The sequence below is a fragment of the Notechis scutatus genome, chromosome 15 (assembly GCF_049901735.1).
Source record: "Notechis scutatus isolate UNSWTSFEM ecotype Mainland chromosome 15, rNotScu1.2, whole genome shotgun sequence".
NCBI classification, from domain to species: domain Eukaryota; kingdom Metazoa; phylum Chordata; class Lepidosauria; order Squamata; family Elapidae; genus Notechis; species Notechis scutatus.
The window spans coordinates 9,711,415-9,739,223 of NC_142023.1; the positions used below are offsets into that span (position 1 = coordinate 9,711,415).

The 27,809-nt window shown below is 44.9% G+C and overlaps 1 protein-coding gene across 1 annotated transcript in view; it reads left to right on the forward strand.

Moving 5' to 3' along the window:
- The window catches only part of RALGDS (ral guanine nucleotide dissociation stimulator), a 46,856-nt gene that overhangs the window by 11,208 nt on the left and 7,839 nt on the right, over positions 1–27,809 (forward strand). Inside the window, 11 exon segments of the mRNA XM_087944126.1 lie at positions 13,798–13,908; positions 15,183–15,376; positions 17,313–17,387; positions 18,021–18,214; positions 18,508–18,623; positions 18,913–19,128; positions 20,110–20,213; positions 22,195–22,279; positions 25,427–25,504; positions 26,477–26,563; positions 27,410–27,442. Coding sequence (XP_087800252.1) covers positions 13,798–13,908; positions 15,183–15,376; positions 17,313–17,387; positions 18,021–18,214; positions 18,508–18,623; positions 18,913–19,128; positions 20,110–20,213; positions 22,195–22,279; positions 25,427–25,504; positions 26,477–26,563; positions 27,410–27,442 — 1,293 coding nt within the window.

Genomic DNA, 27,809 nt, shown 5'->3' on the forward strand with positions numbered 1-27,809 from the left:
CCTTGGGGCTGGCTTTTGGTTCCCGCATTCCGAAGGCTCAGAATAGCCCATCTAATTCTTAATTTCTGATTTTGGAGACGCTTAAGAGCTTTGTACTCAAATGGCCCCAGTCACTCCTGCAGCTGCTAATACTTTTCTTTCATTCCCAGGCTGGAGGACGTGGAAGTTACTTTGGGAGTTGCTCGAAACCCCACAGCTGCCAAATTTATTTATTTTATTTTATTTTGAGGTGGGGGAGGTTGGGTTATTCCAAGCAGAATGCTCTCCTCTCTCCCCCAAACCCCTCTGGGAGGGAAAGGAAGAGAGAAAGAAAAGAAAAAAAGTAAAGAAGGAAGGAGGGAGGGAAGGAAAGAAGGAAAGAGAGGGAAGAGAGAAGCACTTTTTTGCATGTTACTTGCAAGCATCTTTCCTTGATGTGGGGTGGGTTATGCATGGAGGGCAGTTTCCCCCCCTGCAGATCCAGCTAGGGTCTCCGTTCAGTTTCCAAGCGGCGCCTGGGAAGGCAGGAAGAACACCCCTGAGCTTTTTGGCCCCACCAAACTGAGTGTAGTAGATGCTGTGTGTTTGTGTGTGTGTGTGTGTGTTGAGAGAGAGATTTGTGCTGTGTCATGCAGCAAAGACTGAGGCTTGGAAAGAAAACTCTTCAGTCAACCATCCAGGATCCTTTTTTAAAAAAATTATTATTTTTAGTGCCCTTTTAATGAACCGCAGCTGAACAAAGTCGGAAATACTGAACGCTTCTGGTTTGTTTTCCTCTTAAGCCTTTCAACATTGCAATAACCAGAGGTTGTTTCCCTTTTCCTCCTCCCCATCTGGGGGCAAACATAGGCCCAGTCCAACTTTTGAAGCTACCATTGGGGGTGGGGGGGAGAAAAAAATCAGACTTTAAGCTGAATTAACCAAAATGGGAATTGAGCACTGATCCTTTTTTCAGTAGCTTGTAAAGCATGTTAAGGTAAATTACACAAATTCATCGGTCTGGAAGGGACCTTGAAGGTCTTCTAGTCCAGCCTAGAAGGCAGGAAACTTCATACCATTCTGGCAAGTGGTTGTCCAATCTCTTCTTTAAAAAAAAAAAACCTCCGATGATGAGAGCATCCACAGCTTCTAAAGGCAATTCTATTTCATTGATGAATTGTTAGAAAACGTCTCCTTAGTTCTAAGTTGGATCTTTCTTCGATAAGCTTCCGTCAGTTACTCCTTGCCCTGCTCTCAGGGTGCTTTGGAGAATAGGTTCACACACACACACCCCTCTTCTTTGTGACCCCCTCTCAAATATTGGAAGGCTGCTATTGTGTCTCCCTAACCCTTTTCTTCTTTAAATTAGACATAGTCAGTTCCTGCAACCATTCTTCCTTTGGTTTAGCTTCCAGCCCCTCTAATCATCTTTCTGGCTCTTCTCTGCACTCTTTCTAGAAATCTCAACCTCTCTCTCTTTTTTTTTTTGCATTGTGCCAACCAAAACGGGATGCAATATCCCACATGAGGTCCCCTTGGGTTGGGCTAGAAGATCTCTAAGGCTCCCTAGATGTCTACAAGTCTTTCTTTCTGAGCGACGCCTGGGCTGAAGAAGCAGTCGGCAGGTCCCTGGGTGTAACCAGCTATTTGTTCCCATAACGACAAGGATGGACGGTGTTTCCTTCTTAAGTTACAAGGCTGCGAGTGTGCGGCTCCAGATAAACTTTTACCGCTGCTCTCGCCTGGAGGTATCGCAAGAGGAGACGTTGCTGGCCTAAAGGCTAAAGGCTGGCTTACCAGACCGTCACGGACTTCCTGGCATGGTCTGGGGTTGTGTGTGTGTGTGTGTGTGTGTGTGTACTCTGTACTTGCCCTCTCAAATCGACACACACACACAGGCAGTGCTCAATTTACAACAGTTAATCTAGTAACAGAATAATAGAATAACAGAGTTGGAAGGGGACCTTGGAGGTCCTCTAGTCCAACCCCCTGCTCAAAAAGGAGATCTATATCATTCCAGAGAAATGGTTGTCTAATCTCTTCTTAAAAGCCTCTCCGGTGTTGGAGCACCCACAACTTCTGAAGGGAAGCTGTTCTTTATTGTTTCTCCTTAATTCCAGGTTGCTTCTCTCCTTGGTTAGGAATAGCCCCGTTTTTAATTATTTTCTCTTCGGAAAGCAAGTCCTAGCTCCCTCCTTTTCTTTCTCCCGATGGAACGTGGATTAAAAGCGCATATATATATTATTCCTTGGCACTCCTTCGCTGCGAATTCTTCTCTTTTTCCCTCCTTTCCCCTCAGCAAGACGCAAAGCGATTGTTGTCGAGGAAGCAAACGCCCCTTGTAATGCAAGCCAGATGTGCACAGATGCGAGATGAGATGTGGGGTATCGGGGTCAAGTTCTGCACCTCAGGACCTTTGCAGCAAATGTTTCACGCCCAAAGGCCGGGCGGCTGCCGGCCCCACCACGCCGAGGGTGGGAGAAATGCAAAGCTCGTGGTTCAGCAGCAGGGTGGGTGGGTGGCACTGCCAGGGTGCCACCATTCCTGAGTGGAAATCTTGTCCCCCCTCCCCTCCTTTGGTGGCTCCTTGGCTCACAACGCTGTGTATCAGTGTACATGAAGAAGAAAATAAAATACATCATCAAGAATCATAAGACACAACACTTCGGTTACTAATAAGCAATCAGATCATACTAGGGAACAATAAAACAATATAAGTTGTAAAGAATAGAATAGAATTCTTTTATTGGCCAAATGTGGCTGGACACACAAGGAATTTGTCTTTGGTGCATAAGCTCTCAGTGTACATAAAAGAAAAGATACATTCATCAAGAATCATAAGGCCCAACACTTAACAATAGCCGCAGAGTACAATAAGCCATCAAATCATACTAGGAAACAGTCCATATAAATGGTAAGGATACAAGCGACAAAGTTACAGTCATACAGTCACAAGTGGGAGGGGATGGGTGATAAGGAGTGATGGGAAGATTAATAGTAATAATAATGCAGACTTAGTAAATAGTTGAACAGTGTTGAGGGAATTATTTGTTTAGCAGAGTGATGGCTTTCGGGGGGAAACTGTTCTTGTGTCTAGTTGATACAAGCAACACGGTTATAGTCATAAGTGGGAAGAGACGGGGAATAGGAAGGATGAGAATAAGAATAGTAATACAGTCTTAGTAAATAGTTTGACGGTGTGAATTAGTTGTTTAGCAGAGTGATGGCATTCGGAAACAAGACAATTGCCTTGTTCCCACCCACCACCCAAAAAAATTAAAGGCAGCAGTGCCAGGTGTTTTGGGGGCGAAGGAAATGTAAGGGGGATTATGGGTGAACTGGATGGAATTAAGAGATCCTTCACCTCCTGTCCCATTATCTGGTCGCTAGAACCCCAAGATCTAGAACATCAAAGGAGAGACCCACCAAAGCCTTTTCCAGCAACTCTGGATATCCCCTGGACAGCCTGAACTTTAGTATGCTTAGGCACCTACCATTATCCCACCGCCTTTTTATATAATTGTATTTTTTTTTTAAAAAAATTCTTCTTGCTCTGCTTATTGTCTTGGAAGCTAAAGCCTGCGATGAACGGTTGTGGGAGCTAGGTGGTCTAACCAAGAGGAGGATTACGGGGTCTTCCAATATTTGACGGGCTGACCCAGAGAAGAGGGGGGTCAACCTTTTGCTGGGTTGGGGTCAGCCAAAGTTTTGTCTAAACAACCCTAAATGGACGAGATTTGGGGAGGAGGCAGAAAATCAATTCTTTGAATCGGTCATTTCAGTTGGTCTATTTCGTGTATATTCAAAGTTGGGATTTGTGTCCAACCTTGGCCACCGAAATTATCAAAAAGAGAAGTATATGTAATTTTCCAGGCCTCCCGTAAACCTTTTGTTTGAAATCTTCTAGGAAGATATTCAAAGAAATTTCCAAGCGTGCGTGCATTTTAATCACACTTTCGTTGCCTCTTAACAAAGTGAGCAATTGTGTCTCCTTTTAACTCCCAGCCCTTTCACGGTTAGAAATGAATTCTGCCCCCCCCCTTGATTGTTTATCGCTTTATTATTTTTAATTGAGGATCTGAAAATATTTGCAGGTTGCTTCCTTGATGGAAACATTCCAAAATAGTGGTGTTTTCCCTCTCCCTCCTTTTTCTTTTATTTTCTGCAGCGGCTGTAAAAAAATGTTAAAAGCTAAAAAGGCTAAATTAAAAAGGGCTGTCCAAGAGAGAATAGAATATAGAATATAGAATATAATTCTTTATTGGCCAAATGTGATTGGACACACAAGGAATTTGTCTTGGTGCAAATGCTCCAATTGTTTCCAATTCATTGCAAGGTGGAATGAATTGGGAACAAAGACCAATTAAAAATAACTTTTTCAAGGAGAGGTTAACAATTTCGTTGATTCGGCATTTAGTAAGCTCCAGATTTGAGCTGACTATTCTGTCAGCCAGGATATGGGCCACCTCTAGATCTGGGTAGATCCCAGGCTCCAGCATCCTCTGCCTCTGTTCTGGGACTTATGGGACTTGTAGTTCCACAGTTAATATGGTCTTATGGATCGTCTTAGGCTTTGAGATTTGTGATTGGTGAGTGCAAGAAAAGACAAGGCAAAGAGGGAAGTGGATTGCAAAAAAACAGGTTTGCTTTTTAAGGGAACTCCTCGATTACATCCACAACTGGGGTAGGAATTTCCCGTGCTAAACCCGGTGTTTGTTAAATGAGTTGTGGACAATTTTTTTTAGCCTTTTTTTTTTGCCACAGTGACTACCGAATCGCTGCAATGAATCGTGCTCATTAAGTAAATTTGGCTTCCCCCGTTGCCTTTGGTCATGAAAAGTCATAGGTGGGAGACAATTCTGTTTTGTTTTCTGGGACAACTTCCCCTGGCAGCTTTTTACAAGTCTATATTTCAAGGCTCTACTCCTTAAGGGGTGCAGGAAACTAAGTTCCTGGACTGTGTTTTGCACGCAAATATTTGGGCATTCCTCCTCTAGCTGTGCATTTCAGGAAATTCTCAAGTTTTTAATCCTTGCTTACAATGACTAGGTTCCACTAACCGTCGATCATCAAAGGTTCCTAGCCCTCAGTTTTTGCATTTACAAAGTTCCACAAGCAAAATATCATGAGGTTTCTAATCCTTAGTTATTGCACTTACTCAATTCCAAAAACTTCTTCATCAACGTTCTAGCCCTTAGTTTTTGCAATTACTGGCTTCCAGGAGCCAAATGTCATCAAGGTTCTAGTCCATAGTTTGCACAATTGCTAGGTTCTTCGGGCAGCGTGTCATCTTTTTTTTCCAAGTCCTTAGTGCTCACGATTAGCAGGTTCCACCAAGCGTGGTTCAAGCCTTTAGTGATTGCATAAATGAAATAAAAGATTAATCTGTCTGAGAGGAATGACACCCTTAATTTTGTTAGCGCACTCAGACATTTCCTGCAAGTCACACAATCCATCAGACTGTAACCTAGCCAAAGGGAGTTGCGTTTTTGCACACCTTGATAAAAATGAAAAATAAAATTTGAATATAATAAATACGTGAATATTCAGGAGAGGAAATCCTGCTCCTTTGGATCTCCCAATATTACACCCATCACCTGGATGGATGGATGGATGGTGTCCATCAACTCGGTGTAGACTCTTAGCAGCCACAACTATAGATTTTCTCCAGGAGGTTCTGTTCCCAGCCTGGTATTTCAGACCTTCCCTCTTTGAACCCATCTCCATTTTAGTCAAACCCATCCCCCTTGTTCGTGGTCAGCCTCCTCTTCCTTCCTTCCTTCCTTCCTTCCTTCCTTCCTTCCTTCCTTCCTTCCTTCCTTCCTTCCTTCCTTCCTTCCTTCCTTCCTTCCTTCCTTCCTGTTAACCCAACCTTATAGATTTTTCAAGAGAGATGGGTCTTCATGTTGATTAATGAGTTGTGTGCCATCAAGTTGGAGATATGGATTGTATCTGTTATGATATGTTCTTAAGCGGGTCCTTCAACTCGTCCAAGGATGCCTCCATCGCCATTTTAACTGAGTCCATCTCCACCTTGTTGATGTCCACCCTCTTCTTCTCTGCCCTTTCTTCCATCTCTCCCAGCATTATAGACTTTTCAAGAGAGCAAGGTTGATTAATTGAAAATGAGTCAACTCATCAACACATCAACTCTTCGCAGCCACATAGAGGTCTTCTCTGGACGATCCGTCTCTAACCTAGTCCTTCAGCTCTTGCAAGAATGGACTGATTGCCCTTGAGCCCATCACCCTTGCTCATCGTCATCCTCTTCTTCTCTTCTCTTCCGCTTTTCCTGGCATTAGAGACTTCTCCAGAAAGTTAGATCATGCCATAATGTGCTGGAAGTGAGGTCATCATGGAGGCCTCAAGTGAAAACTCTGTGTTGCTTTGTTTGATGAGTTGCTGGTCTCTCTTCCTTTAACCTGAAGGATACAGATATAGATTAACAAAGTTGGAAGGGGCCTTGTAGGTCATCTAGTCCAACCCTCTGCCCAAGCAGGAGACCCTACTCCATTTCTGACAGATGGCAGTCCAGTCTCTTCTTGAAAGTGTCAAGGGATGGAGCCCCCACAACTTCCGAAGGCAAACCATTCCACTGGTTAATTCTTCTCCCTGCTGGGAAATTCCTCCTTCGGTATTCCTCCTCCTGCTTCTCTCCATCTTGTTTCTTGTCCTACCCTCAGGTGCTTTGGAGAATAGCTTGACTCCCTCGTTTTGGGGGCAGCCCCTCAAATATTGGAAAGCGACTATCCTGTCTCCCCTGGTCCTTCTCTTCCCTAGACTAGCCAGGCCTAGTTTCTGCAACCGTTCGTCGTATCTTTGAGCCTCCAGTCCCCTCATCACCCTGGTTGCTCTTCTCTGCACTGTTTCTAGAGTCTCAACATCTTTTTTATAACATGGTGACCAAAACTGGGTGCAGTATCATCAGTGTGGGCTTACTAAGGCTTTGTAGAGTGGTATTAGTACCTCACTTGATCTTGATTGTATCTCTCTGTTAATGTGTGTAGGCGATTAACAGGTAGAGAGGTGATTAGTAAAGGACTCATTCTGGATAGTCTACCGCAGGGGTGTCCAACCTTGGCAACTTTAAGACTTGTGGACTTCAACTCCCAGAATTCCTCAGCCAGCTTTGCTGGCTGAGGAATTCTGGGAGTTGAAGTCCACAAGTCTTAAAGTTGCCAAGGTTGGACACCCCTGGTCTACCGTCTCTGGCCTACAGCTCCTCAGAGAGCTTTCACTCCAAAACCAGTAGCAGGGAAATTAGCAAGGTGACAAAATGCCAAATTGTGAGCCCCAAAAGCCACATCTCTGTGCATTATGGGGATCTGAGCAGGGCTGGGATTTCAGCGGTGGAAATATTCTGAATTGGCTTTTTTTTTTTACCCTAGCAACCGTCCCTTTGGCAACGAAGAGAATTAGAATTCCAATTCTTTAGAATTCCATTTCTTTGGGGTTTTTTTTTTTTGCTTGGGAAGGGAAGGAGGAGCCATAGGAGAAGGATTTGCTATTAAGTCTGGATTTAAAACCTGTTTTAGGGCCATGCTGCCCTACGGGGAGCCAAGCTTTGCATGCTCTGGAATTTGTGAGTGAAATCAGGAATGTTTTTCCTTTCCTTCCCTTCTCTGTCCTTCCAACACGGGACACCCTGTTCTCAGCTTTGCCTGTCCTTGTTTCTGTTATTTTTCATTTATTTTCTTCCCCGTCTTCTTCATTTAAGACTCCAGAAAATGTATGTTGAGCTCCTAGCACCAGAGGGGGGGATGATGGGTGTCAAATTTTATTAGCTAGCTTTTTTATTTTTACGGCGTTAAAAGCTAGGGGGAAAATGCAAAAGAACATGGTAAAAAGAGAAGAAAGAAAGTAAGAGGGGAAAAACGGGAAAGCAGAAGAGGAAGCGAAGGAAGGAAGACCAAGAAGAAATATAAAAATGCTGACTCCCAACCTTCTCGCAAACCCAGTTTGTTCTGTTAAGTAACAAAAATTCCTCCTTCTCCAAAATTTTGCACCATTCCTGATGGATTAAGGCTGTTTTTTCTTTTCATCTCTTGTGTGTCATTCATTGTGGAGTACAAAACAAAGCTGTGTAACTCCCAGAGATGCCCTTGAGTGGTGGTTGTGCTTGAGGATGTAATCCAGGTAGTCCTTGACTTAACAGCTCGTTTAGTGACCATTCAAATTTACGACGGCACTGAACAAAGTGCCTTGTGACTGTTTTTCACACTTACGACCTTCGCAGCATTCCCCGTGGTGGCGCGATCCAAATTCAGACACTTGGCAACCGACTCACACTTAACGATGGTTGCAGCGTCCTGGAAGGTCCTGGAAAGTTTACGACCTTCTGACCAGCCCGGTCAAAGCCGGATTCACTTAACAACCGTGGGACTAACTTAGCGACTGCAGCAAAGAAGGCGGTAAAATGGCAGCGAGCTCCCTTAACAGCTGTCTCACTTAGCAGCGTAAACGTTCGGCTCCAGGGTGGTCGTACGTCAAGGACTGCCTGTAGTTGTTGTCGTCGTTCCTTTTTTAAAAAAAGCTTTCATCCAGAAAGAACAAAACTAGATTCTGTGAATTGGACACCAAGAGGGGGAGTTATTATTATTATTTCTTTCCATTCTGCTTTGTTGACTCATGGACTTTTTAGCTGACTGTCGCAGAGCTACAGATGTTCGCTGGAGGTTTTCTTTCCCTGCAAGAAGAAACCAAGATAGGTTGGAGGGAGGAGTTCAATGCATGCTGAACAGTGCAGTTTTCTTTTGCCAAATTTAATTTACACTTTCTTATCTCCATCCGGGACTGCTAGCTATTTTTTTCTTTTTTTCTTTTCTTTCCTTCCTTCCTTCCTTCCTTCTTTCTTTCTTTTTTAAACCTAGTTGCTAAAGTGAAAAGATTTGCATTGGCCCATTTGCATGGGAACTGCTGGGAAAATATAGTTGTTTTTATTTTTATTTCAGCAAACTCTGTTTCTTCCCTCAGTCTTCTTTTCCCAGAAGCCAAGGGAAAGAATTGAAATGATCTGAAAGGCACTGAGGAATAATAATAATAACAAAACAACAACAATAACAGTAATAATAATAAACAATAAAAAGGCCTTTGACATTTTTATTAAATAACATCAGTCTGTGCGATGTTGGGAAGGACTGAGTAGGGAGATTAAAAACACTAAAGCCCAGCCAAAAAATCTCCCTGACTGTGTGACCAACCGTAATAATAATAATAATTTGAAATATAAAAGGTTTTGTTTTGTTTTTTTGCAATCAGATTCACGAGGCAGGTGAAAACTGCCTGTGGAATGGGGGATAACTCTGAGAATCTTCCTCTCTTTTTCTTGCAATTAAACACGGATATGACCCTGGTGTTTTGTTTGTTCATTTTTTAAAAAAAACACAAGCTTCTAGCCCTCAAGGCTGAAGAAATTAGGTTGGAAATTGCAGAGCCGACCAGGGGAGAAAATGAACAGCTACAGCAGCTTAAAAATCAGCCCCTTTGCATGGTTTCCGCTTTACGATGAGGTTGTGTGCCCGGAGCGTTTGCAAAGGAGGCCTAAAAATACCAGAGTAACACCAAACAAAGAATGCAATTATATAACAGGAACGGAAGGTGGTTGAATAATAGGAAGTTGTGATTCATTTTAAGACTTCTCTTCAGGCAAATCTACCCATCCCTCCCTTCCTCCCTTCTCTCTCATTTTCTCTCCTGAAATGACTGAAAACGGGTTTCGTCTGCGTTTTCTCGTATTGCAAGCTCTTGAGTTCGAAAAGTGGAGGAGAGAATAAGTCCTCAGTTTGCACCGTTCCAATGGCACTGGGGGAAAAAAGCGATTTTGCCACTGGTCCTCATACTTAGGATCCTTGCATTGTCCTGGTGTGTGTGTGTCACACAATCACCATTGGTGACCTTCCCAGCTGGGTGACTTTGGGCCAATCACCAGGAGGCGGTGAGTTCTAGTTTCGCACCTTAGGCATGAAAGCCGACTGGGTGACTTTGGAGCCAAATCATTCTCTCTCAGCCCACCCCACCTCGCAGGGTCGTTGTTGTGGGGAAAATAATATGAACAAGGAGGGTTAAGTCCGTTCCCAGCCTTGAGTTATTTATAAAAAACTTAATAATAAAACAAAAGCAAAAAAAAAACCCCAATCCAATCCATAAATACGTCCATCTGTGCCGCAGCCCCTTCTCCAAACCCGGCCTTTGCAGGGTATCCTCCCTGCTCATTCTACACTAACGACAACCCTGCTGGGTAGGCGAGGCCAAATGCACAAACCACAAAGTCGTTCGGCCAACTTGGCGGCTGGAGGAGGAGGAAGCTGCGCCTTCGGGCTTTATGCGGCAAAACGCAGCCCATCCGCCTCTCGTGGATCCAGCCCATCCCATCAGGGGATTTCTGGCTGTAGTTCTCCGCATCCCAACGGTCCTGCCAAAATTTAGATTAAGCAGATAGATTTCGAGGCCAGCCGGTTTTTAAGTAACTTCTGGGCAGAATGGTGGGTACCTCAATCCATTAAGCGTTTGTGGCATCGCCGGGCCTTCGTCATAAAAAAAAAAAACACCGTATAAAAGACGCTCTCTGGGCCCAAAGAGGCACTTAAGAAAAAAAATTATTTTGTATATATATCGATGACTTCTGTGCCGCAAGGCAATTAGCACAGACTTGGAAGGGACCTTGTAGGTCATCTAGTCCAACCCCCCACCCTTCGGCGATCTCAAAACGTGCCGTGGAAAGATTGACTGGGAGTCCCAGACTAACCTAAATTTCCTTTAGCGACAACGGCACTGAAAAAAAGTGACTCAGGACCATTATTCACACTTACGACGGTTGTAGCAAAAAAAAAAAAACCCACACATACGGAGGCGATCCAAATTGGGATGCTTGGCAAGTGCTTGGCGATGGACTGGTTTTTAACAGCCTTTGTGCCACGGCGGGTTAAGTGAATCAGATAACAGATCATCGGAGTTGGAAGAGACCTTGCAGGTCATCTAGTCCAACCCCCCGCTGCCCAAATGGGAGACCCTACACCGTTTCTGAATCACGTTAAGTGAATCCAGTCCTCCCCCCACACACACACACCATTGACCTGGCCTGATGGACCAAGGGGAGGTTGCAAACTGTAACACCGTCGTAAGGAGATGCTGGCTTGCCAAGCACCCTGAATTTTAACCCCGGGAATGCTCCGGATGCTGCTACCCAGCACCGATTGTACATCCCATTTTTTTCACCCCAGCGGCTGTAAGTCGAGAACTGCTGCTGGTAACGGTGGGATGGTTTCTTCAATCGAAGGGAAAAAGAACCAGGCAAAAAGAAAAAGAAAAGAGGGGAAAAATGGATTTCAAAGCCCCGATTCAGACAAGGCTGCCGAGATGCCCCCAGATTCCATCTTGGCACCATTCTTCCCGTTGCAATGGCGTGTGTCTTTCTCTCTCTCTCTCTCTCTCTCTCTCTCTCTCTCTCTCGTTGTTTTTTCTCTCTCCTCCCACTCCATCCCAGGTGCCAGGCTGAGTTTTCCTCCTCCCATTTCGGGGAAATTACAGCAAAGGGACCAACTCAGCAGAAACAGGGGAAGCGCTGAGCCAGGCGCCAGGGAGATCCACAGGCCAGCCCCCGAAACACGAGGTTCCCATCACATGCCCTGAATCTGTGGCAGCTTCTCCAAATTCCTCCTTCACCCCGGGCTGCCTGGGCCAAGATCTGTCTCTCTCTCTCCCCAGATACCCTGAAACTGCTTTCTTCAGCTTTCTGAATTAAAAAAGGGGAAGGAAATGGAGGGCGCGCACTTAGCCAGCTGGGCATTCCTCCTTCCGGCCAGTCAAGCATCCTCGTGAATCCCTGACTCAATCTGCTACGTCAGGTTTCCAGTCTTGATTCATCCGTTCTTGATAAGCCTTGCGGTGTCCTCTTCGAAATCACGGAGACATAAATCATCCTCTCTCTCTCTCTCTCTCTCTCTCTCACTCTCTCTCTCTCACTCTCTCTCTCTCCCCCCTCATCCACTGTGTGCCAACGTCCCCAGCTCTTTTTCCAGGAATTGGCACTTGTTTCTGCTTAATATATATGTGTGTGTGTGTGTGTGTGTATATCTCCCCACTTCTGCAGATGTTGGCGTCTTCGCAGCCAACCATTTCCAGGAACGGGGTGAAAACTTGGGAGAAATGGCAGGAGGGGAAACCCGGCGAATGGACGTAGACGTCCGAGAAGCCGAAATGATGACTTGATTTTACTGTCACTGGAGTGATTCCTGGGTAGTCCTGAGTTGGCTGGAGTCCTGATCTATGTGGGGATGCTCCCTCTGTGTGTGTGTGTGTGTGTGTTTTGTGTGTGATATGTTTTGGTTGAAGGAGATTCCAGATTTGTTTGTGTGAAAGGGTGTTGAGAAACGAATAGAATAGCTAGGGCTGGAAGGGGCCTTGGAGGTCTTCTAGTCCAAGCGAAGTCAATGGGGGATTTGCTTAACGACCATGTGATTCGCTTAACAAAGGTGGCAAACAAGTTGTAAAATTGGTCATAACTCAATTAACATTTGCCTTACTTAGAAACAGGGAAGAAGGAGAAGGGAAGGAAGGATGAAAGGGAGAAGGAGGGAAGGAGAGGGAAGAAAGGAAGGGAGTATAGAAGGAGGGAGGGAGAGGGAAGGAAGATAAAAGGGAGAAGGAGGGAAAAAGGGAAGGAAGGAAGGAAGTTGCAATGGTTAAAACTTGGGGTTATGTTTTTCTGTACTTGAGGCCTCTTGTTTTGGAATGCAATCTCTGCGGGGACATTTAATTCCAGCGGTGTAGAAAACAGGATTTGTTCTGCCACACAGCACCAGGCTTTTAATCATCAGGAAGGAATTTCAGCAACTTCCAAACAGGAATTAGTATGTCAACCCCGTCCTTTGAGTCCCTCGGAATTGTACTTTTGTACAGTATTTATCAAGAAGCAACGGGGACAGTGGGAGGGAAAGTAATCTGAGATCTTGGCTTTTGATTGCGATGCAAAGAATGCGGAATGGTTTTCTTGTGGACTCTGTGCCTTTTCTGAAAAGACATGAAAAGCTATTCAAAGGTTTCCATGCCATAAAGCAAAACAGGGTATTTTCCTGCCCCAAATTCAAGAAAGAAAGAAAAGAGAGAGAGAGAGAGAGAGAGAGAGAGAGAGAGAGAGAGAGAGAGAGAGAAAGAAGAAAGAAGAAAGAAGAAAGAGAAGAAAGAAAGAAAGAAGAAAGAAAGAAAGAAAGAAAGAAAGAAAGAAAGAAAGAAAGAAAGAAAGAAGAAAGAGAGAGAGAGGGAAAAGGAAGGAAGTAGAAAAGAGAAAGAGGGAGGGAGGGAAGAGGAGAAAGGGAAAAAGGAAAGGAAGGGAAGGAAGGAAGGAGAAAAAGAAAGGAAGGAGGGAAGAGGAGAAAGGGAAGGAAGGAAGGAAATGGGAAAAGGAAAGATGGGAGAGGGAGGAAGGAAGGAGAAAAAGAGAAAGGGAGGGAGGGAAGAGGAGAAAGGGAAAGAAGGAAGGAAGGAAGTTGTCAAAGTTATGACCTTTGCAGCATGATCCAAATTCGGATGCTTGGCAACTGACTCATGTTTATGACGGTTGCAGTGACCCGGAGGTCATGTGATCCCCGGCAAGGAAAATCCACAGGGAAGCCAGGTTCACTTAATGACCAGGTGACTCGCTGAGCATCCACCGTGCCAATCCGGTTAACGACTGTATCGAGAAAGGTCGTTAAAACGGGTCAAAGCTCCCCTTTGCACCCGTCTCGCTTGGCTTAACAGGAATTTTGGCCTCCCTCGTGATTCTACGTTGAGGACTTACCTGTTGTTTTGAAGTGGGGAAACAAAACAAAAAAAAGAAATTCCTGTCGTTTCTCGTTCCAGAGCTCAACTCAGGAGATCGGAGAAGAGTTTGAAGACAGTGTGATTTACAGTATTTCTCTCCGGAAAGTTCAGCTCCATCACACGGCCAACAAAGGCCAGCGATGGCTGGGGGTAAGTTCCATCTTCATCCTTGGGGTTTAAGAATACCAGCCTACCTCGCAGGGCTGTGGTAAGAAACACGGGCGGGTGGCTTATTTGGTTCCCCCCCCCCCGACACAAACTACAATTACCCCGTTCCCCCCAAAATACAACCTATCCTGAAAGTAAGTCCTAGCTTGATTTTTACATGTACGCCCAATATAAGCCCTGCACTCCAAAATAAGCCCTAATTAAGATCCCGCCCACTCCAGAGGAGACCAAAAAAGGTTAAAAGAGTTTTTTCCTTTTCAAACCAAGCAAGCACAGCTGAAAAAATAAAATAGCTGGCCGAGAGTCAGGACGAAGAAGGCGTCGTTTCGATTCTGGCACAGTTGAAAACACGCTCCGTGCCCTGCAGAGTAGACCAAGGGGGGCCTTGCAGGGACTCCTCGGTTTAATGACCACTGCTGGGGTTAGAATTTCCATGGCCAAGCCAGGGGGTTTGTTAAGTGAGCTGGGCCGGATTCTACCGACCTTGCGGTTGTTAAGAAAACCGCTGCCGTCGTTGGGAGAATAACGCAGTCGTTAAAGCGAATCCATCTCCCTTCATTGCTTGTGATCCTGGGGTGCTGCAACGGTCATGTATGGGCGCTTGGTTGCCCAAACACCCGAGTTTTGATCACATGAGGATGCTGCTTTCTGGCCCTTTAGTGCGAGGAACATTTGCGAGTTACTTCCTTTTAGGGCAGTTGTGACTTTAAAGGGCCGCTAAACCAAACGGTTGTAAGTCGAGGAGTTCCTGTGTAATAAAACTGTGTCCGCTGGCTAACATGTCTGCCTGTCCAGGAGATGAATAGTTGCCTGCCACACCTATTCATCTCCACCCCCTGCCTTTATCACCAGAGTGGGGCTTCGCTAGCAGCGGTGGCTCTTCCGTCCCAAGGACCGGCCCATAGATTTCCACTGCTCTCCTCTCCTCTGCCTTCTGTGCATCTGCATGTCAGGCACTGGACCCAGCTGTTCCTCCTCTTCCTCATCAGCCACCGCCACTCCTGGGGGCTGTTGACTCTCCATCTGAGGGCTGACGGACAGTCCAGGCTGCACCTCTCTCTCTCTCTCTCTCCCCCCTCCCTCCCTCCCTCCCTCCCCTCTCGCTCTTCCTCTGCCAGCTCGATTCCCTCTTCTCCCTCGGAGCTCCCAGGTTCCCTTGATGCTGACCCTGACTCCCACGCCTCTTCCTCCTCCTCCTCTTCCTCGTCTGCTGGAGGGGCCGCAACACTCCCCTCCTCATGATTGTCCCTTTGCAGTTTGAGAACGAGTCAGCCTTAAACCTCTACGAGACGTGCAAAGTGCGGACGATCAAAGCCGGCACCCTGGAGAAGTTGGTGGAATACCTGGTCTCGGCGTTCAAAGGCAACGATTCCACCTACGTGACCATCTTCCTCTGCACCTACCGGGCGTTTGCCACCACCAAGCAGGTCCTGGATCTGCTGCTCAACCGGTAATCCTTTCTCAAGACCCGAGCAGTCGCGGGATGGGTCCCCTCTCTCGGAAGGATTTGAGTTTGGGGCAATGGGTAGAACGTTGGCAAAATATTGTCTGTACGTACGTCCATCCTCCTCCTCGTTCTTTCCTTCCTTTTCTCGTCTGTTGCCTTCCTTCTCTCATCTCCTTTCCGAGAAGGAAGGAAAATTAATTCCAAGAGAGAGGAATGGATGGATGAATTCAAAGGTGAATGGGAAAGAGGGAGGGAAGGAAGAAATGAAGCTTTCTTTCTTTCTTTCTTTCTTTCTTTCTTTCTTTCTTTCTTTCTTTCTTTCTTTCTTTCTTCTTTCTTTCTTTCTTCCTTCCTTCCTTTCTTCTTTCCTTCCTTTCTTCCTTCCTTCTTTCCCTTTCTTTTTTCTTCCTTCTTACCATACTTCCTTCCTTGCTTGCTTGCTACTTTTCCCCTCCCTCCCTTCCTTCTTTCCTTCTTCTCTCTCTTTCTTGCCTCCCTTTTTTTCTCTCTCCTTCTCTCTCTCCCTCTCTCTCCTCCCCTTCTTCTTCTCCTCTTTCTCTACCTGTCCATCCATCCTTTCGTGAAACTTATGCCAACTTCAGAGATAGGTCAGACTTGTTCGGTAGAATAAACTGCTTCCTCCTTTGCAAGGGAGCGGATTCAGTTCCTCTGAAACAGTTGATCCTCAAACTTGTCTGACTGGTTACTGCTTTAGCTCCAGCCCCCCCTTAGCCCCCACCTCCCCAAATGTTTGCTTACTTGTGGTGTCGGATCTTAACCCCTTCTCGATCTGGCTCAGTCCCCACCTCTCAGCCCAAGCTTGTCGTCCAAGTGTGTGTGTGTGTGTGTAGGTAGGTAGGTAGGTAGAAAAAAAAAGAGAAAGAAAAAGAAAGAAGAAAGAAAGAAAGAAAGAAAGAAAGAAGGAAGGAAGGAAGGAAGGAAGGAAGGAAGGAAGAAAGAAAGAAAGAAAGAAAGAAAGAAAGAAAGAAAGAAAGAAAGAAAGAAAGAAAGAAAGAAAGAAAGAAAGAAAGAAAGAAAGAAAGAAAGAAAGAAAGAAGAAAAAGAAAGAAAAAGAATTCTTTATTGGCCGTGTGTTTGGCCAAGGAATTTGTCTTGGTGCAAATGCTCTCAGTATACATAAAAGAAAAGATGCATTCCTTAAGAGTTAAGAATCATAAGGTCCAACACTTAATAATAGTCATAGGATACGATAGGATAGGGTATTATAGATAGATAGATAGATAGATAGATAGATAGATAGATAGAAGATAGATAGATAGATAAGATATAGAATTATACACAGAAAGATAGAATTAGAGATAGAATTAGTTACATAGAATTAGATAGATGATAGATAGATAGATAGATAGATAGATAGATAGATAGATAGATAGATAGATAGATGATAGATAGATAGATAGATAGATAGATAGATAGATAGATAGATAGATAGATAGATAGATAGATAGATGGATGATAGATAGATAGATGATAGATAGATAACTAATTCATGAATAGATGGAGAAAAAAAAGAATCAATGATTGATAGATAGATAGATATGATAGATGATAGATTAGATAGATAGATAGATAGATAGATAGATAGATAGATAGATAGATAGATAGATAGATATGATAGATGATAGATTAGATAGATAGATAGATAGATAGATAGATAGATAGATAGATAGATAGATAGATAGATAGATAGATAGATAGATGATAGATAGATAGATGATAGATAGATAACTAATTCATGAATAGATGGAGAAAAAAAAGAATCAATGATTGATAGATTAGATAGATAGATAGATAGATAGATAGATAGATAGATAGATAGCTTCACTTACCTAACAAATAGCGATCATGTGCTGTTAAAAAATAATAATAATTTTAAAGTTTTGCGTACAGAACCTCCTTTTCTCCTTTTTCTATCCAGGTATGGGAAGTTCAACCTCCAGGCCAACGGAGATCACCCCAAGCAGGCGGTGGATGAGAAGCTGGAGTTGAAAAAGTAAGCGCCTCTTGCTTCGCATGGCCTTTCTTCCACGTTTCTAGCCATCAAGAGTCTTTCTCCAGGGGAAGCTGCTCCTCCACCCTCCCAACCCAGAGGGGAAATCGTAACTTTAAAAGCACAGGTCCTCCTCAACTTGCGACCACAATGGAGGCCCAGATTTTTGTGGCTAAGGGACACATTGGTTAAGGGAGTTTTGCCCCATTTTACGGCTTTGTTCCCCAGCGTTGTTAAGTGAATCACTGCAGTTCTTAAATTAGTCACATGGTTGTTAAGCGAATCTGGCTTCTCCACTGACTTTGCTCCTTCCTCCTTCTTCCTCCTTCTTTCTCTTTTTCCTTCTTCCTCTTTTTCCTCCTCCTCCTCCTCCACCTCCTTCTTCTTCCTCTTTTTCCTCCTCCTTCCTCCTCCTCCTGCTCCTCTTCTTCTTCCTCTTCTTCCTCCTCCTCCTCCTCCTCTCCCCACATCCTTATAGCACATGACGTTACCTAGTCAGGTCATGAAACGTCTACAAGAAAACCACCAAGCTCAGAGAGCCCGCAAGGACCCCCATTTCAACCCGAGCAACAAAACAGTTCCATGAATAAATGCATCCAAAGTCTTAAGCCTCCTTCTCCCTCTTGATCCCCTCAGCACCATTTCATCCATCCTGGGAGCCTGGCTCGATCAATACTCCGAAGACTTCCGCAAGCCGCCGGATTACACCTGCCTGAAGCAGCTGATCATTTATGTCAGGCTTAATATCCCCGGCTCTGATCTGGAGAGGCGAGCCCGAATCCTCTTCACTCAGTTCCAGCAGCAGGAGCGATCCGAGGCCGAAACGGAAGGTGAGCGGCGTTAGAACAACTTTCCCAAAACCCTGGGTTCGTTTTCCTACGGCTTGCACGAACCCAACCTCTTGACCTTGCCGTTGTCAGGGTTCCCGGCAGTCACCCCAATGAAATCGTGAGATTCGAGCCAAACTTCCAAAACTCCCAAAGGATTTATGGGGAATTCACATGTCTGGCACTGCCTGGGTGACATCCGTCTCCTGCCTCTGCCCCTAGGAAACGGATGTATGGAAGGACTCCCGGGTAAGGAGGTTGTGTGAAAACGGATGTTGCTTGTTCCCTTGCTGTAGATCACCCCAGCTGCCCCCTGAGGTTAGAGGAGGAAAATGGCCTGAGCGAAGGCAAGCTGGAATTCCTGTCCTTTTCTCCGGAGATGGCGGCCGAGCAGTTCACCCTGATGGATGCTGTAAGTTTAGCTGGGCCTCCTGTCAGGGTTCCAGTTGATACCCCCAAATGGAATGAAAACTCCAAGGCAGGCATGCTCCTCAAAAGTACAGATTTATTAAGCATGTCATATTGGCGCGTCTGGGGAAAACCCAGTGAGGTTTCCCCCACCCAAATCAATCCCCAGAGTTCTTCTCTTCCCCCCTGGTGTGGGACGTCACCCCTGCTGCCTTTGGCCCATCCTCGCTTTCCGTCACGTCCGGGCCTTTTTTACCCACTGGATGGATTCCCTCACCTTTTGTCCACCGCAGGAACTCTTCAAGAAAGTGGTGCCTTATCACTGTCTCGGGTGCATCTGGTCTCAGCGGGACAAGAAGGGGAAGGAACACTTGGCGCCCAGCATCCGGGCCACTGTCTCCCAGTTCAACAGCGTCACCAATTGCGTCATTGCCACCTGCCTCGGGGACAGGATGCTGAAGCCCCAGCAGAGAGCCAAAGTGGTGGAGCGATGGGTCGAAGTTGCCCGGGTACGTCAAGGATCCAGCCGGCTTCTCGCTCTCTCTCTCTCTCCCCCGTCAAACAAACAAACAAACATGTAGCTGTGCAGTGGTTAGCACTGAAAGCCAAAGTCCAGAGAGATAGATGGAGATAGAGGATGGATGGACAGAAGTGATAGGAAGATGGAGGAAAGAAATGGATGGATGGGTTGGACAGAAGGAAGGGAGGAGAAGGGAGAGAGGGAGGAGAAAGATTATACAGGAGACAGATATAGACGGATGGTAGAAAGAAGGAAGAAAAATGATGGAAGGGAAGGAAAGGAAGGGAAAGATTATAGAGAAGACACGTAGATGGATGATAGAAAGAAGGAAGAAAAATGATGGAAGGAAAGGAAAGGAAGGGGAAAGATTATAGAGAAGACACGTAGATGGATGATAGAAAGAAGGAAGAAAAATGATGGAAGGAAAGGAAAGGAAGGGGAAAGATTATAGAGAAGACACGTAGATGGATGATAGAAAGAAGGAAGAAAGGGTTGATAGGGAAGGGAAGGAAGGAAGGCGGGAGGAGGGAGGGAGAGAGATTATAGGGAAGACAGATGATAGAAGAAAGGAAGAATAATGATAAGGAAAGGGTGGGAGGGACGGAGGGGAAAAAGAGAAAGATTGTTGACAGAGAAGATGGATTAGAGATATAGATAGATAAAGATTATGGAGAAGAAAGGTAATAGAGGGACCAGGAACAAAGGAAGGAAAGAAAAGATAGGTGGATAGGTAAGTTGGCAGATCAAGATTATAGATGGGGAAAGCGGATACAGATAGATAGATAGATAGATAGATAGATAGATAGATAGATAGATAGATAGATAGATAGATAGATAGATAGATGAGAGATATAGACAGAGTTTTACTTGCAATACAAGAACTTGGAAAAGATTTCCGTGTTCCTGTATGCGTCACAGAGAGATCCGAGCAGCTGCTGACATCCATCCTTTTCCCCCTTCCCTTCTGCAGGAGTGCCGCATCCTCAAGAATTTCTCCTCCCTCCGCGCCATCCTTTCTGCCCTCCAGTGCAACGCAGTTCACAGGCTGAAAAAGACCTGGGACGAGGTGTCGCGGTGAGTCGGAGGGGGGAAAAACACGTGTGGATGGGCGCCTGTATCCAACCCTGGTTTAAGGCCAACCTTTTCAAAATGGTTGAATTAGCAAGAGAATTCCCACCGAAGCTTCTTTAACCATCTCCGTTTAGAACGAACGAACGAACGAATGCCTGAATGAAAATTGTATTGAAAAGTATGAAAGGTAGATTGTGTTTAGGTTCCCCGAAAATTTCCTTTCTATCCTCTTGCAAGCTGGTTTGGTAGCCAAGTGGAATTTTCAATGGGATGGAATTGTGGAAACTTTAGTTTTAAGGGAGATTTTTTAGTGGGAGAGAACTGGAGTGCCTTGTGATCAATTTTAAATATCTCTCAAGGATTGAATCTCCCCCTTAGCTGACTTTCGCCCACGGAGGAAAATGTTTTTGAAAACAAAACTAGCCAGTCTCAAAATGGGAAGCCTGCAATAGTTATTTGTCAAATCCAATCCTTTTTCTCCCCCCCGGAGACAATGTTTCACAAGGTTTTTGGTGGGCTGAATATTGAAACATTTAATTTGCAGAGGGAAATCAACATTTTAAAAAACAACAACATTGACTTCCCTTTGCAATGAAATGTTTCAATATTCAGCCCACCAAAATGTTTGCCTTCTGTTGGGGTTTTGCAATTTGCAGCGCTGTGTATTTTAAACTGCAGCTGTAGGTCCATGCTTGCAGGAGAAAAAAAATGGGAGTTATGTTTGCCTATTTGCAGAAGTTTTTACAAGAATTTGATGCTCCCGAGCTTCATTACTATTCCTTAATTTTGTTTCAGGTCAGGGATGATGGTTTTTGGCTGGGTTGGTTGGGGTTTTAACCGCCGGAGTTTCCTTATCACAGTCAGATCTCAGTGCAGCCAGCAAATTTATACAGGTAGTCCTTGACTTACAATCACAACTGAGTCCAAGGTTTCTATTGCTAAGTGAGACAGTTGTTAAGTGAGTTTTGCCCCATTTTCTTGCCAGAGTTGTTAAGTGAATCACTGCAGTTGTTAAGTTAGTAATGCCATTAAGTGAATCTGGCTTCCCCACTGTCAGAAAGTTGCAAAAGGGAAAATTACACAACCCCGTCATAATTGCAAGTCAGTTGCCAAGCGTCCGAATTTGCACCACATGACCATGGGGATGCTACAACAGTCGTAAGTCTGAAAAACGGTCCTAAATCATTTACTTTCAGTGCTGTTTTAACTTTGAACGGTCTCTAAACGAACTGTTGTAAGTCAAGGACTACCTGTGCAAGGGAAAGAGAGGTAGCAGGATTGAAGAAAGATGTGGATGAGGATATTTTTAGAATAGGAACAAGGGGAATAATAATGGGAATGGAATAGAGAATAGAATAAGAATAAGAATTGAAGATGAATAGAATAGAATAGAATAGAATAGAATAGAATAGAATAGAATAGAATAGAATAGAATAGAATAGAATAGAATAGAAAATATGGAATAGAATAGAGAAAAGAAAAGAATAGAAAATATGGAATAGAAAAGAATAGAAAATATGGAATAGAATAGAGAATAGAATAGACTAGAATAGAATAGACTAGAATAGACTAGAATAGAATAGAATAGAATAGAATAGAATAGAATAGAATAGAATAGAATAGAATAGAATATAGAGTAGAGAATAGAGAATAGAATAGAATATAGAGTAGAGAATAGAGAATAGAATAGAATAGAAAATATGGAATAGAATAGAATAGAATAGAATAGAGAATAGAATAGAATAGAATAGAATAGAATAGAATAGAATAGAATAGAAAATATGAATAGAATAGAATAGAATAGAATAGAATAGAAAATGTGGAATAGAATAGAGAATAGAATAGAATAGCAGAGTTAGAAGGGACCTTGGAGGTCTTCTAGTCTGACCCCCTCCTCAAGCAGGAGAACCTATACTATTTCAGACAAGCGATTGTCCAGTCTCTTCTTTTCACTTTTCTTTTGTTGTTGTTCCCTCGTTTGCAGGGAGAGCTGCCGCATGTTCCACGAATTATCCGAAATTTTTTCGGACGACAACAATCACTCGTTAAGCCGGGAGCTGCTTATTAAGGTAAGGGCGCCTCAGCTGGAATTGCTGTGTCCCGTCCCCCAGGGCAGGAAAGAGGGCAGCCGGCTTGGCCAGAGGCTGGGAGGTCAGGAAGGGTCCGTAATAAACAGCAGAAGACCCTCCTCTGTTTTTCCCCCCAATGTCTGTTGTCCTTCTGCTCTCTTTTTTTTGGGGGGGGGGGGGGTTTGTTCCCCTTTGTGGCAATGCCTCCTCTTGGGACTGTTTCTCTTAAAACTTTTCTGGTACCCTTTGAAAGAGCCCTTAAAACCTGGTGTCTTGGGGTGTTGAGTTAGATGGGATGGTGCTTGTTGGTTTTATTACTTTTAGAATAAATGGGCTTCCTTCCTCCACTTATCCCAGAATCCATTCCTTCTTTCTTTCCTTCCTTCCTTCCTTCCTTCCTTCCTTCCTTCCTTCCTTCCTTCCTTCCTTCCTTCCTTCCTTCCTTCCTTTCTTCCTTCCTTCTTTCTTTCTTGCCTGCCTTCAACACTTTCTCTCTCTCTCTCTCAGGAAATTTCAAGTATGAATGCAAAGGAAGGAAGGAATTTTGAGAGTGAATGAGGGAGGAAGGAAGGAAGAAATAAGGAAGGAATCCTTTCTTTCTTCCCTCCCTCCATCCATCTCTCTTACTCACTCTTTAAATTTTCCTTCCTCCCTCCCTCCCTCCCTCCCTCCCTCCCTCCCTCCCTCCCTCCCTCCCTCCCTCCCTCCCTCCCTCCCTTCCTTCCTTCCTTCCTTCCTTCCTTCCTTCCTTCCTTCCTTCCTTCCTTCCTTCCTTCCTTCTTTCCTACCTTTGAGTTTCCTTGTAAGAATCTGACAGGGAGCATCAGAAATCATCCTATCTTCCTTCCTTCCTTCCTTCCTTCCTTCCTTCCTTCCTTCCTTCCTTCCTTCCTTCCTTCCTTCCTTCCTTCCTTCCTTCCTTCCTTCCTTCCTTCCTTCCTTCTTTCCTACCTTTGAGTTTCCTTGTAAGAATCTGACAGGGAGCATCAGAAATCATCCTATCTTCCTTCCTTCCTTCCTTCCTTCCTTCCTTCCTTCCTTCCTTCCTTCCTTCCTTCCTTCCTTCCTTCCTTCCTTCCTTCCTTCCTTCCTTCCTTCCTTTTCTCCCTCCCTCCCAGACTTAATTTTCCTTCCTTCCATTCTCCTCTGGATGCCTGGCGCTTCATTTGTCTTTCTTTCCACCACGCCTTCCTTATTCCCCGCTGGGCAAACTTCCTACAGGAGTCAGGGGCAGCAGCCTTATCCATCCGGTAAATAAATTAAGCAGCCACATTTAAATGCCACCCGTAGACAGACTACAGTAAACATGACGCTCGGACGCGCAGGCTGGGAAAAGCATCCTTGCCTTTCCCTGGTGGGAAAAAAACCAGAAACCTTGATGAAATGGCCTCTGCATTTTTTTTGAAAAAGGCCCATTTTTCCCCCCCACCCTGCAAGTAACGGAAGATTTCTCCCTCGCAGTTCCTGCGCTAGAGCAGCCCAAATGCTTTCTGAATGTAAACACGCCGGTGACTCATCAGCGTGAGCCTGCCGGGGGAGTTGGGAGGAAACTTTGAATGAGCGTAGAACAAATAACATTTGTGTGCCTGTGTGTGTGTGTGTGTGTGTGTGTGTGTGTGTGTGTGTGTTCACCAGGAGTGCTAAAAGCCACAATAGCTGGACCCCCTATTTAAAAAGTCTTAGGTCTCCGGGGAATTGTTGTAACGTTGGGCGTGGAAGCTTGGCGAAGTTGGCTGGTTCTTTTTGCTGGCTTTTGACTCTGGGGACGCAGAAGGAAGGAGCTGTTGTTGACAGCCGATAGCTGCTGCTGCTGCGTGGTCTGTTTCGTTTCAGGGGGAAACTCCCAACGTTGGCAGCCGAGGAATCCCCTGCTAGGTGGGGCAGAAGATAAAGCCCAGAGAAAGGCTGACATGTCAGCCCAGGGCTTCCCTGCCTCTTATCTGTTTCTGGAGCACAGAAAAGCTCAGTGAGGCGTGGATTAGCTGCTACGCCTTACTCATATTTTCCCTACCGGCGTGGGGAGAGGCAGAAATTTATCCTCCACTCCTCGACTTACAATTCGTTCGTTTACTGACTGTCCAAACAAGGGCCCTCAAAAAAGGGGATTTACGACCGTCTTTCACACTTAGCAATCGTTGCAGCGTCCCTGGGGTCCTGTGGTCAAGATTCAGACCCTTGGCAACCGATTCGCATTTACGTCGGGCGGGTGTCCCCCTGCGACCTCCTTGATGAGCCGAGTCCATGGGGGGAGCGGGGGAGCTGGATTCACTTAATAACGGTGTTTTGTTAACTTAAAAAAAAAAACGGCAGCGTGGCAGGAAAAGGTCGTAAAAAGGGGCAAAAATGCAATGAGTCTCGCTTAGCGAGGGCAATTTGGGGGCTCTGTGGTGGTCGTAAGTCGAGGACTACCTGTAGCTGCGGGGTACTCGGGCCGCCCAGAATATGAGGAGTGGGGTTGCATTTGAAGCCTCTTTCCTTGACCCAGTTGCATTTTGCAAATTTGCAAAAAAAAAAAAGAGAGAGAGAGAGAGAGAGATCTGGTTTGGAAGAACGGATTTTCCCGGCTCTCTAATTTGCCACGGCCGAAACTAGAGAGCTTCAGAAATTCGATTTGGATCCTCTTTTGAAGATTTTCCCCTCCGGTGGGTGTCTCTCTGTGGCGACTGCGAAAAGTTTGGGCCTGTTTTTGAAACTGGAGAGGCCGGCCTTCCCCGATGGGAGGGACTCGTGTCTTCCAGATTTCTTAGCCTTCTGGAGCCCAGGCGCGTCTGGAGGGTCTCCAGGCGTGGTGAAGCTGCTCCCTCTAGATTTCGGCATGCAGAAAAACAGAACGATGGAGTTGGAAGGGACCTTGGAGGTCTTCTAGTCCAACCCCTTGCTCAAGCAGGAGACCCTATCCCATTCCAGACAAAAAGGCTGCCCAGTCTCATCTTTAAAACCTCCTTGTTCTAACTCTCCAGAGATTTCTCCTTAATTCTAGGTTGGTTCTCTCCTTCGTTGGTTCCCCTCGGTTATTTCCTGACGCGGGTGCTTTGAAAAAAAACAAAACAAGTTGAACCCCTGCAGTTAATGGTTTTGCCTTCGGTTTCTTGTTCAGAGCTGGCTCAATTCACTTTAACTTCTTCCTTCTCTTTTCTGAACATCCAGGAAGGGACTTCCAAGTTTGCCACACTGGAGATCAACCCCAAAAGAGCGCAGAAGCGGCAGCAGCAGCAGCGAGAAATGGTGAGGATGTGTCCATGCCACGAACTTCAGACTGGCGCTCTCATCGCTTGGGGTTTTTCTTGCGGACATTTCATTTACCCAACAGGGAAACATCATCAGTGCTAGGAGGGAGTGGGCTTTGTGGAGAGGAGGAGGGGGACTGTGGGGTCCTTGGTGCACTCTGAGCCTGGCTGTTTTCTGGCAGATGTTTCATTACCCAAACTGGGTAACAAATGCTATTCGTCACTAGCACTGATTACGTTCCCTAGTTGGGTCATGAAATATCTGTAAGAGGACCACCAAACTCAGAGAGCACCAAGGACCCTTCAATTCATCCCCCAGCTACAAATATTCTCCTTTATTGAAGCTCAGACTGCAGTCTAAGCTTAGTTCCTGCAATACAGCGTAGCGTAGAATAGAATAGGAATAGAGTAGAGTAGAGTAGAGTAGGACAGAACAGAACAGAATAGAGTAGAGTAGAGTAGAGTAGAGTAGAGTAGAGTAGAGTAGAGTAGGACAGAACAGAACAGAACAGAACAGAACAGAGTAGAATAGAATAGAATAGAATTCTTTATTGGCCAAGTGTGATTGGACACACAAGGAATTTGTCTTTGGCGCAAATGCTCTCCGTGTACATAAAGGAAAAGAGACATTTGTCAAGAGTCAAGGATCATCAGGTACAACACTTAATAATCGTCATAGGGGGTCCAGAGAGGATAATGGTGCTGGTGACGGCAGGGATGACCAAGAATTGCCTTGAAGAGGTTTCACTCCTCATCCGAGAAGCTTCTTCAGCTCAGTTCTTGGAGAAGCTTCTTGGATGAAAAGTGAAACTTCTTCAAGGCAAAATGAAGTCCGGGTGCTTTTGAAAAAGCTTCTTTGGGACAACAATGGCCTGGATTGACTGAGAATCTCCCTAGACCTCCTTTTCTGCAGTTTCTCCTGCCTGCTTTCCTATTCCTAATTTTAATTATTATTATTTTTTCATTCCAGGGTGTAATGCAAGGCACCATTCCTTACCTGGGCACCTTTTTGACCGACCTGGTGATGCTGGACACGGCCATGAAGGATTATTTAGACGTAGGTTCTCCTTGTATATCCTAGTTTTCCTTCTCCCTTTTTTATCCTAAGGGACAATTTTAATTTTGGCACTTCCTTGCCTCTGTCCTTTCCTGATTTATGTTTTTGATTTTTCCTGATTTATGATTTATGTTTTTGTTTTTTTTTTTTAAATTTGATGCTTCGGATGGGGGGGAGGTCGTTGTTGTTGTGTTTTTTTTGTAAAACAAGCACAAAACCTAGTTTGTTGGTTGGTTAGGGAATTTTGCTCCGCCCAGATGGGGGCCAAAAGAGAGCATGCCGCCCCCTGGTGGTGGACTTCTGATTTTCTTTTGCTTACATTTTAGCAATGTTTACGTTTTATTTCGTGGGGTTTGGGGTCTCTTTGGCAGCATACTTTTAAAACAGACAGCAGGAGGGTTGTCCTCTCTTTCTAGTGAGATGGTTGGCAGATGCATGTTATAAACACTCGAAAAATATATATATACCCCTCACGCATCATCACAAAATCTCCAGAACTGTAAAGCCTACAAACTTGAAATTTGGCCCCTATCTTCCTCTTGGCTTCTAGGGGCTTATTATTGCTTAAGACTTTTCGAGTGTTTTTATATTTGAGATTCCAGCCATATCCTGTTGGATTTCTCGTCTTTTTAAATGTATTTTACTCCTCTTGAATGCCTGTATTTTTTTTTAATATCTAGCCTCTGGATGCAGATAAATACATTGTGATCCTCGCTATGTTCGCTGATTCTGCTTTGCTACAGAAAATATATCCGTTCTCATCTCTTAGATGTTTAGAAATTAAAAATCGGGCTGAATTGGAATACTAAGGATCTGTGTTTGTTTGTTTGTTTCCTTTCGTTTTAGGGCGGCCTGATCAACTTTGAGAAAAGGAGGAAGGTGAGATATTCGTGATTGTGGTTGTTACGCTGGCCGGGCTTAAGGGCCACTGCAATTAGTCCTCGATCTACGACTGCAATTGAGCTCAATATTTCTGCTACTAAGTGAGACAACGATGAATAAATAGGAACCGGTTGCCCAGGGTCCGAATGTTGATCACGTGACCCTGGGGAACGATGCAACGGTCGTAAGTGTGGGAAACGGTCACAAGTCCCTTCTTTCAGGGCTACTAAATGAATAGTTGTAAGTCAAGGACTACCTGTATGATCTTGGGGGGGGGAGGCAGCGGCTCAAATATGTGGAAGGAAAATCTAAAAATGCCAGAATTCACCTTCTGCTCGAAAGAGGTGCTGGTTGACTGGCTGGC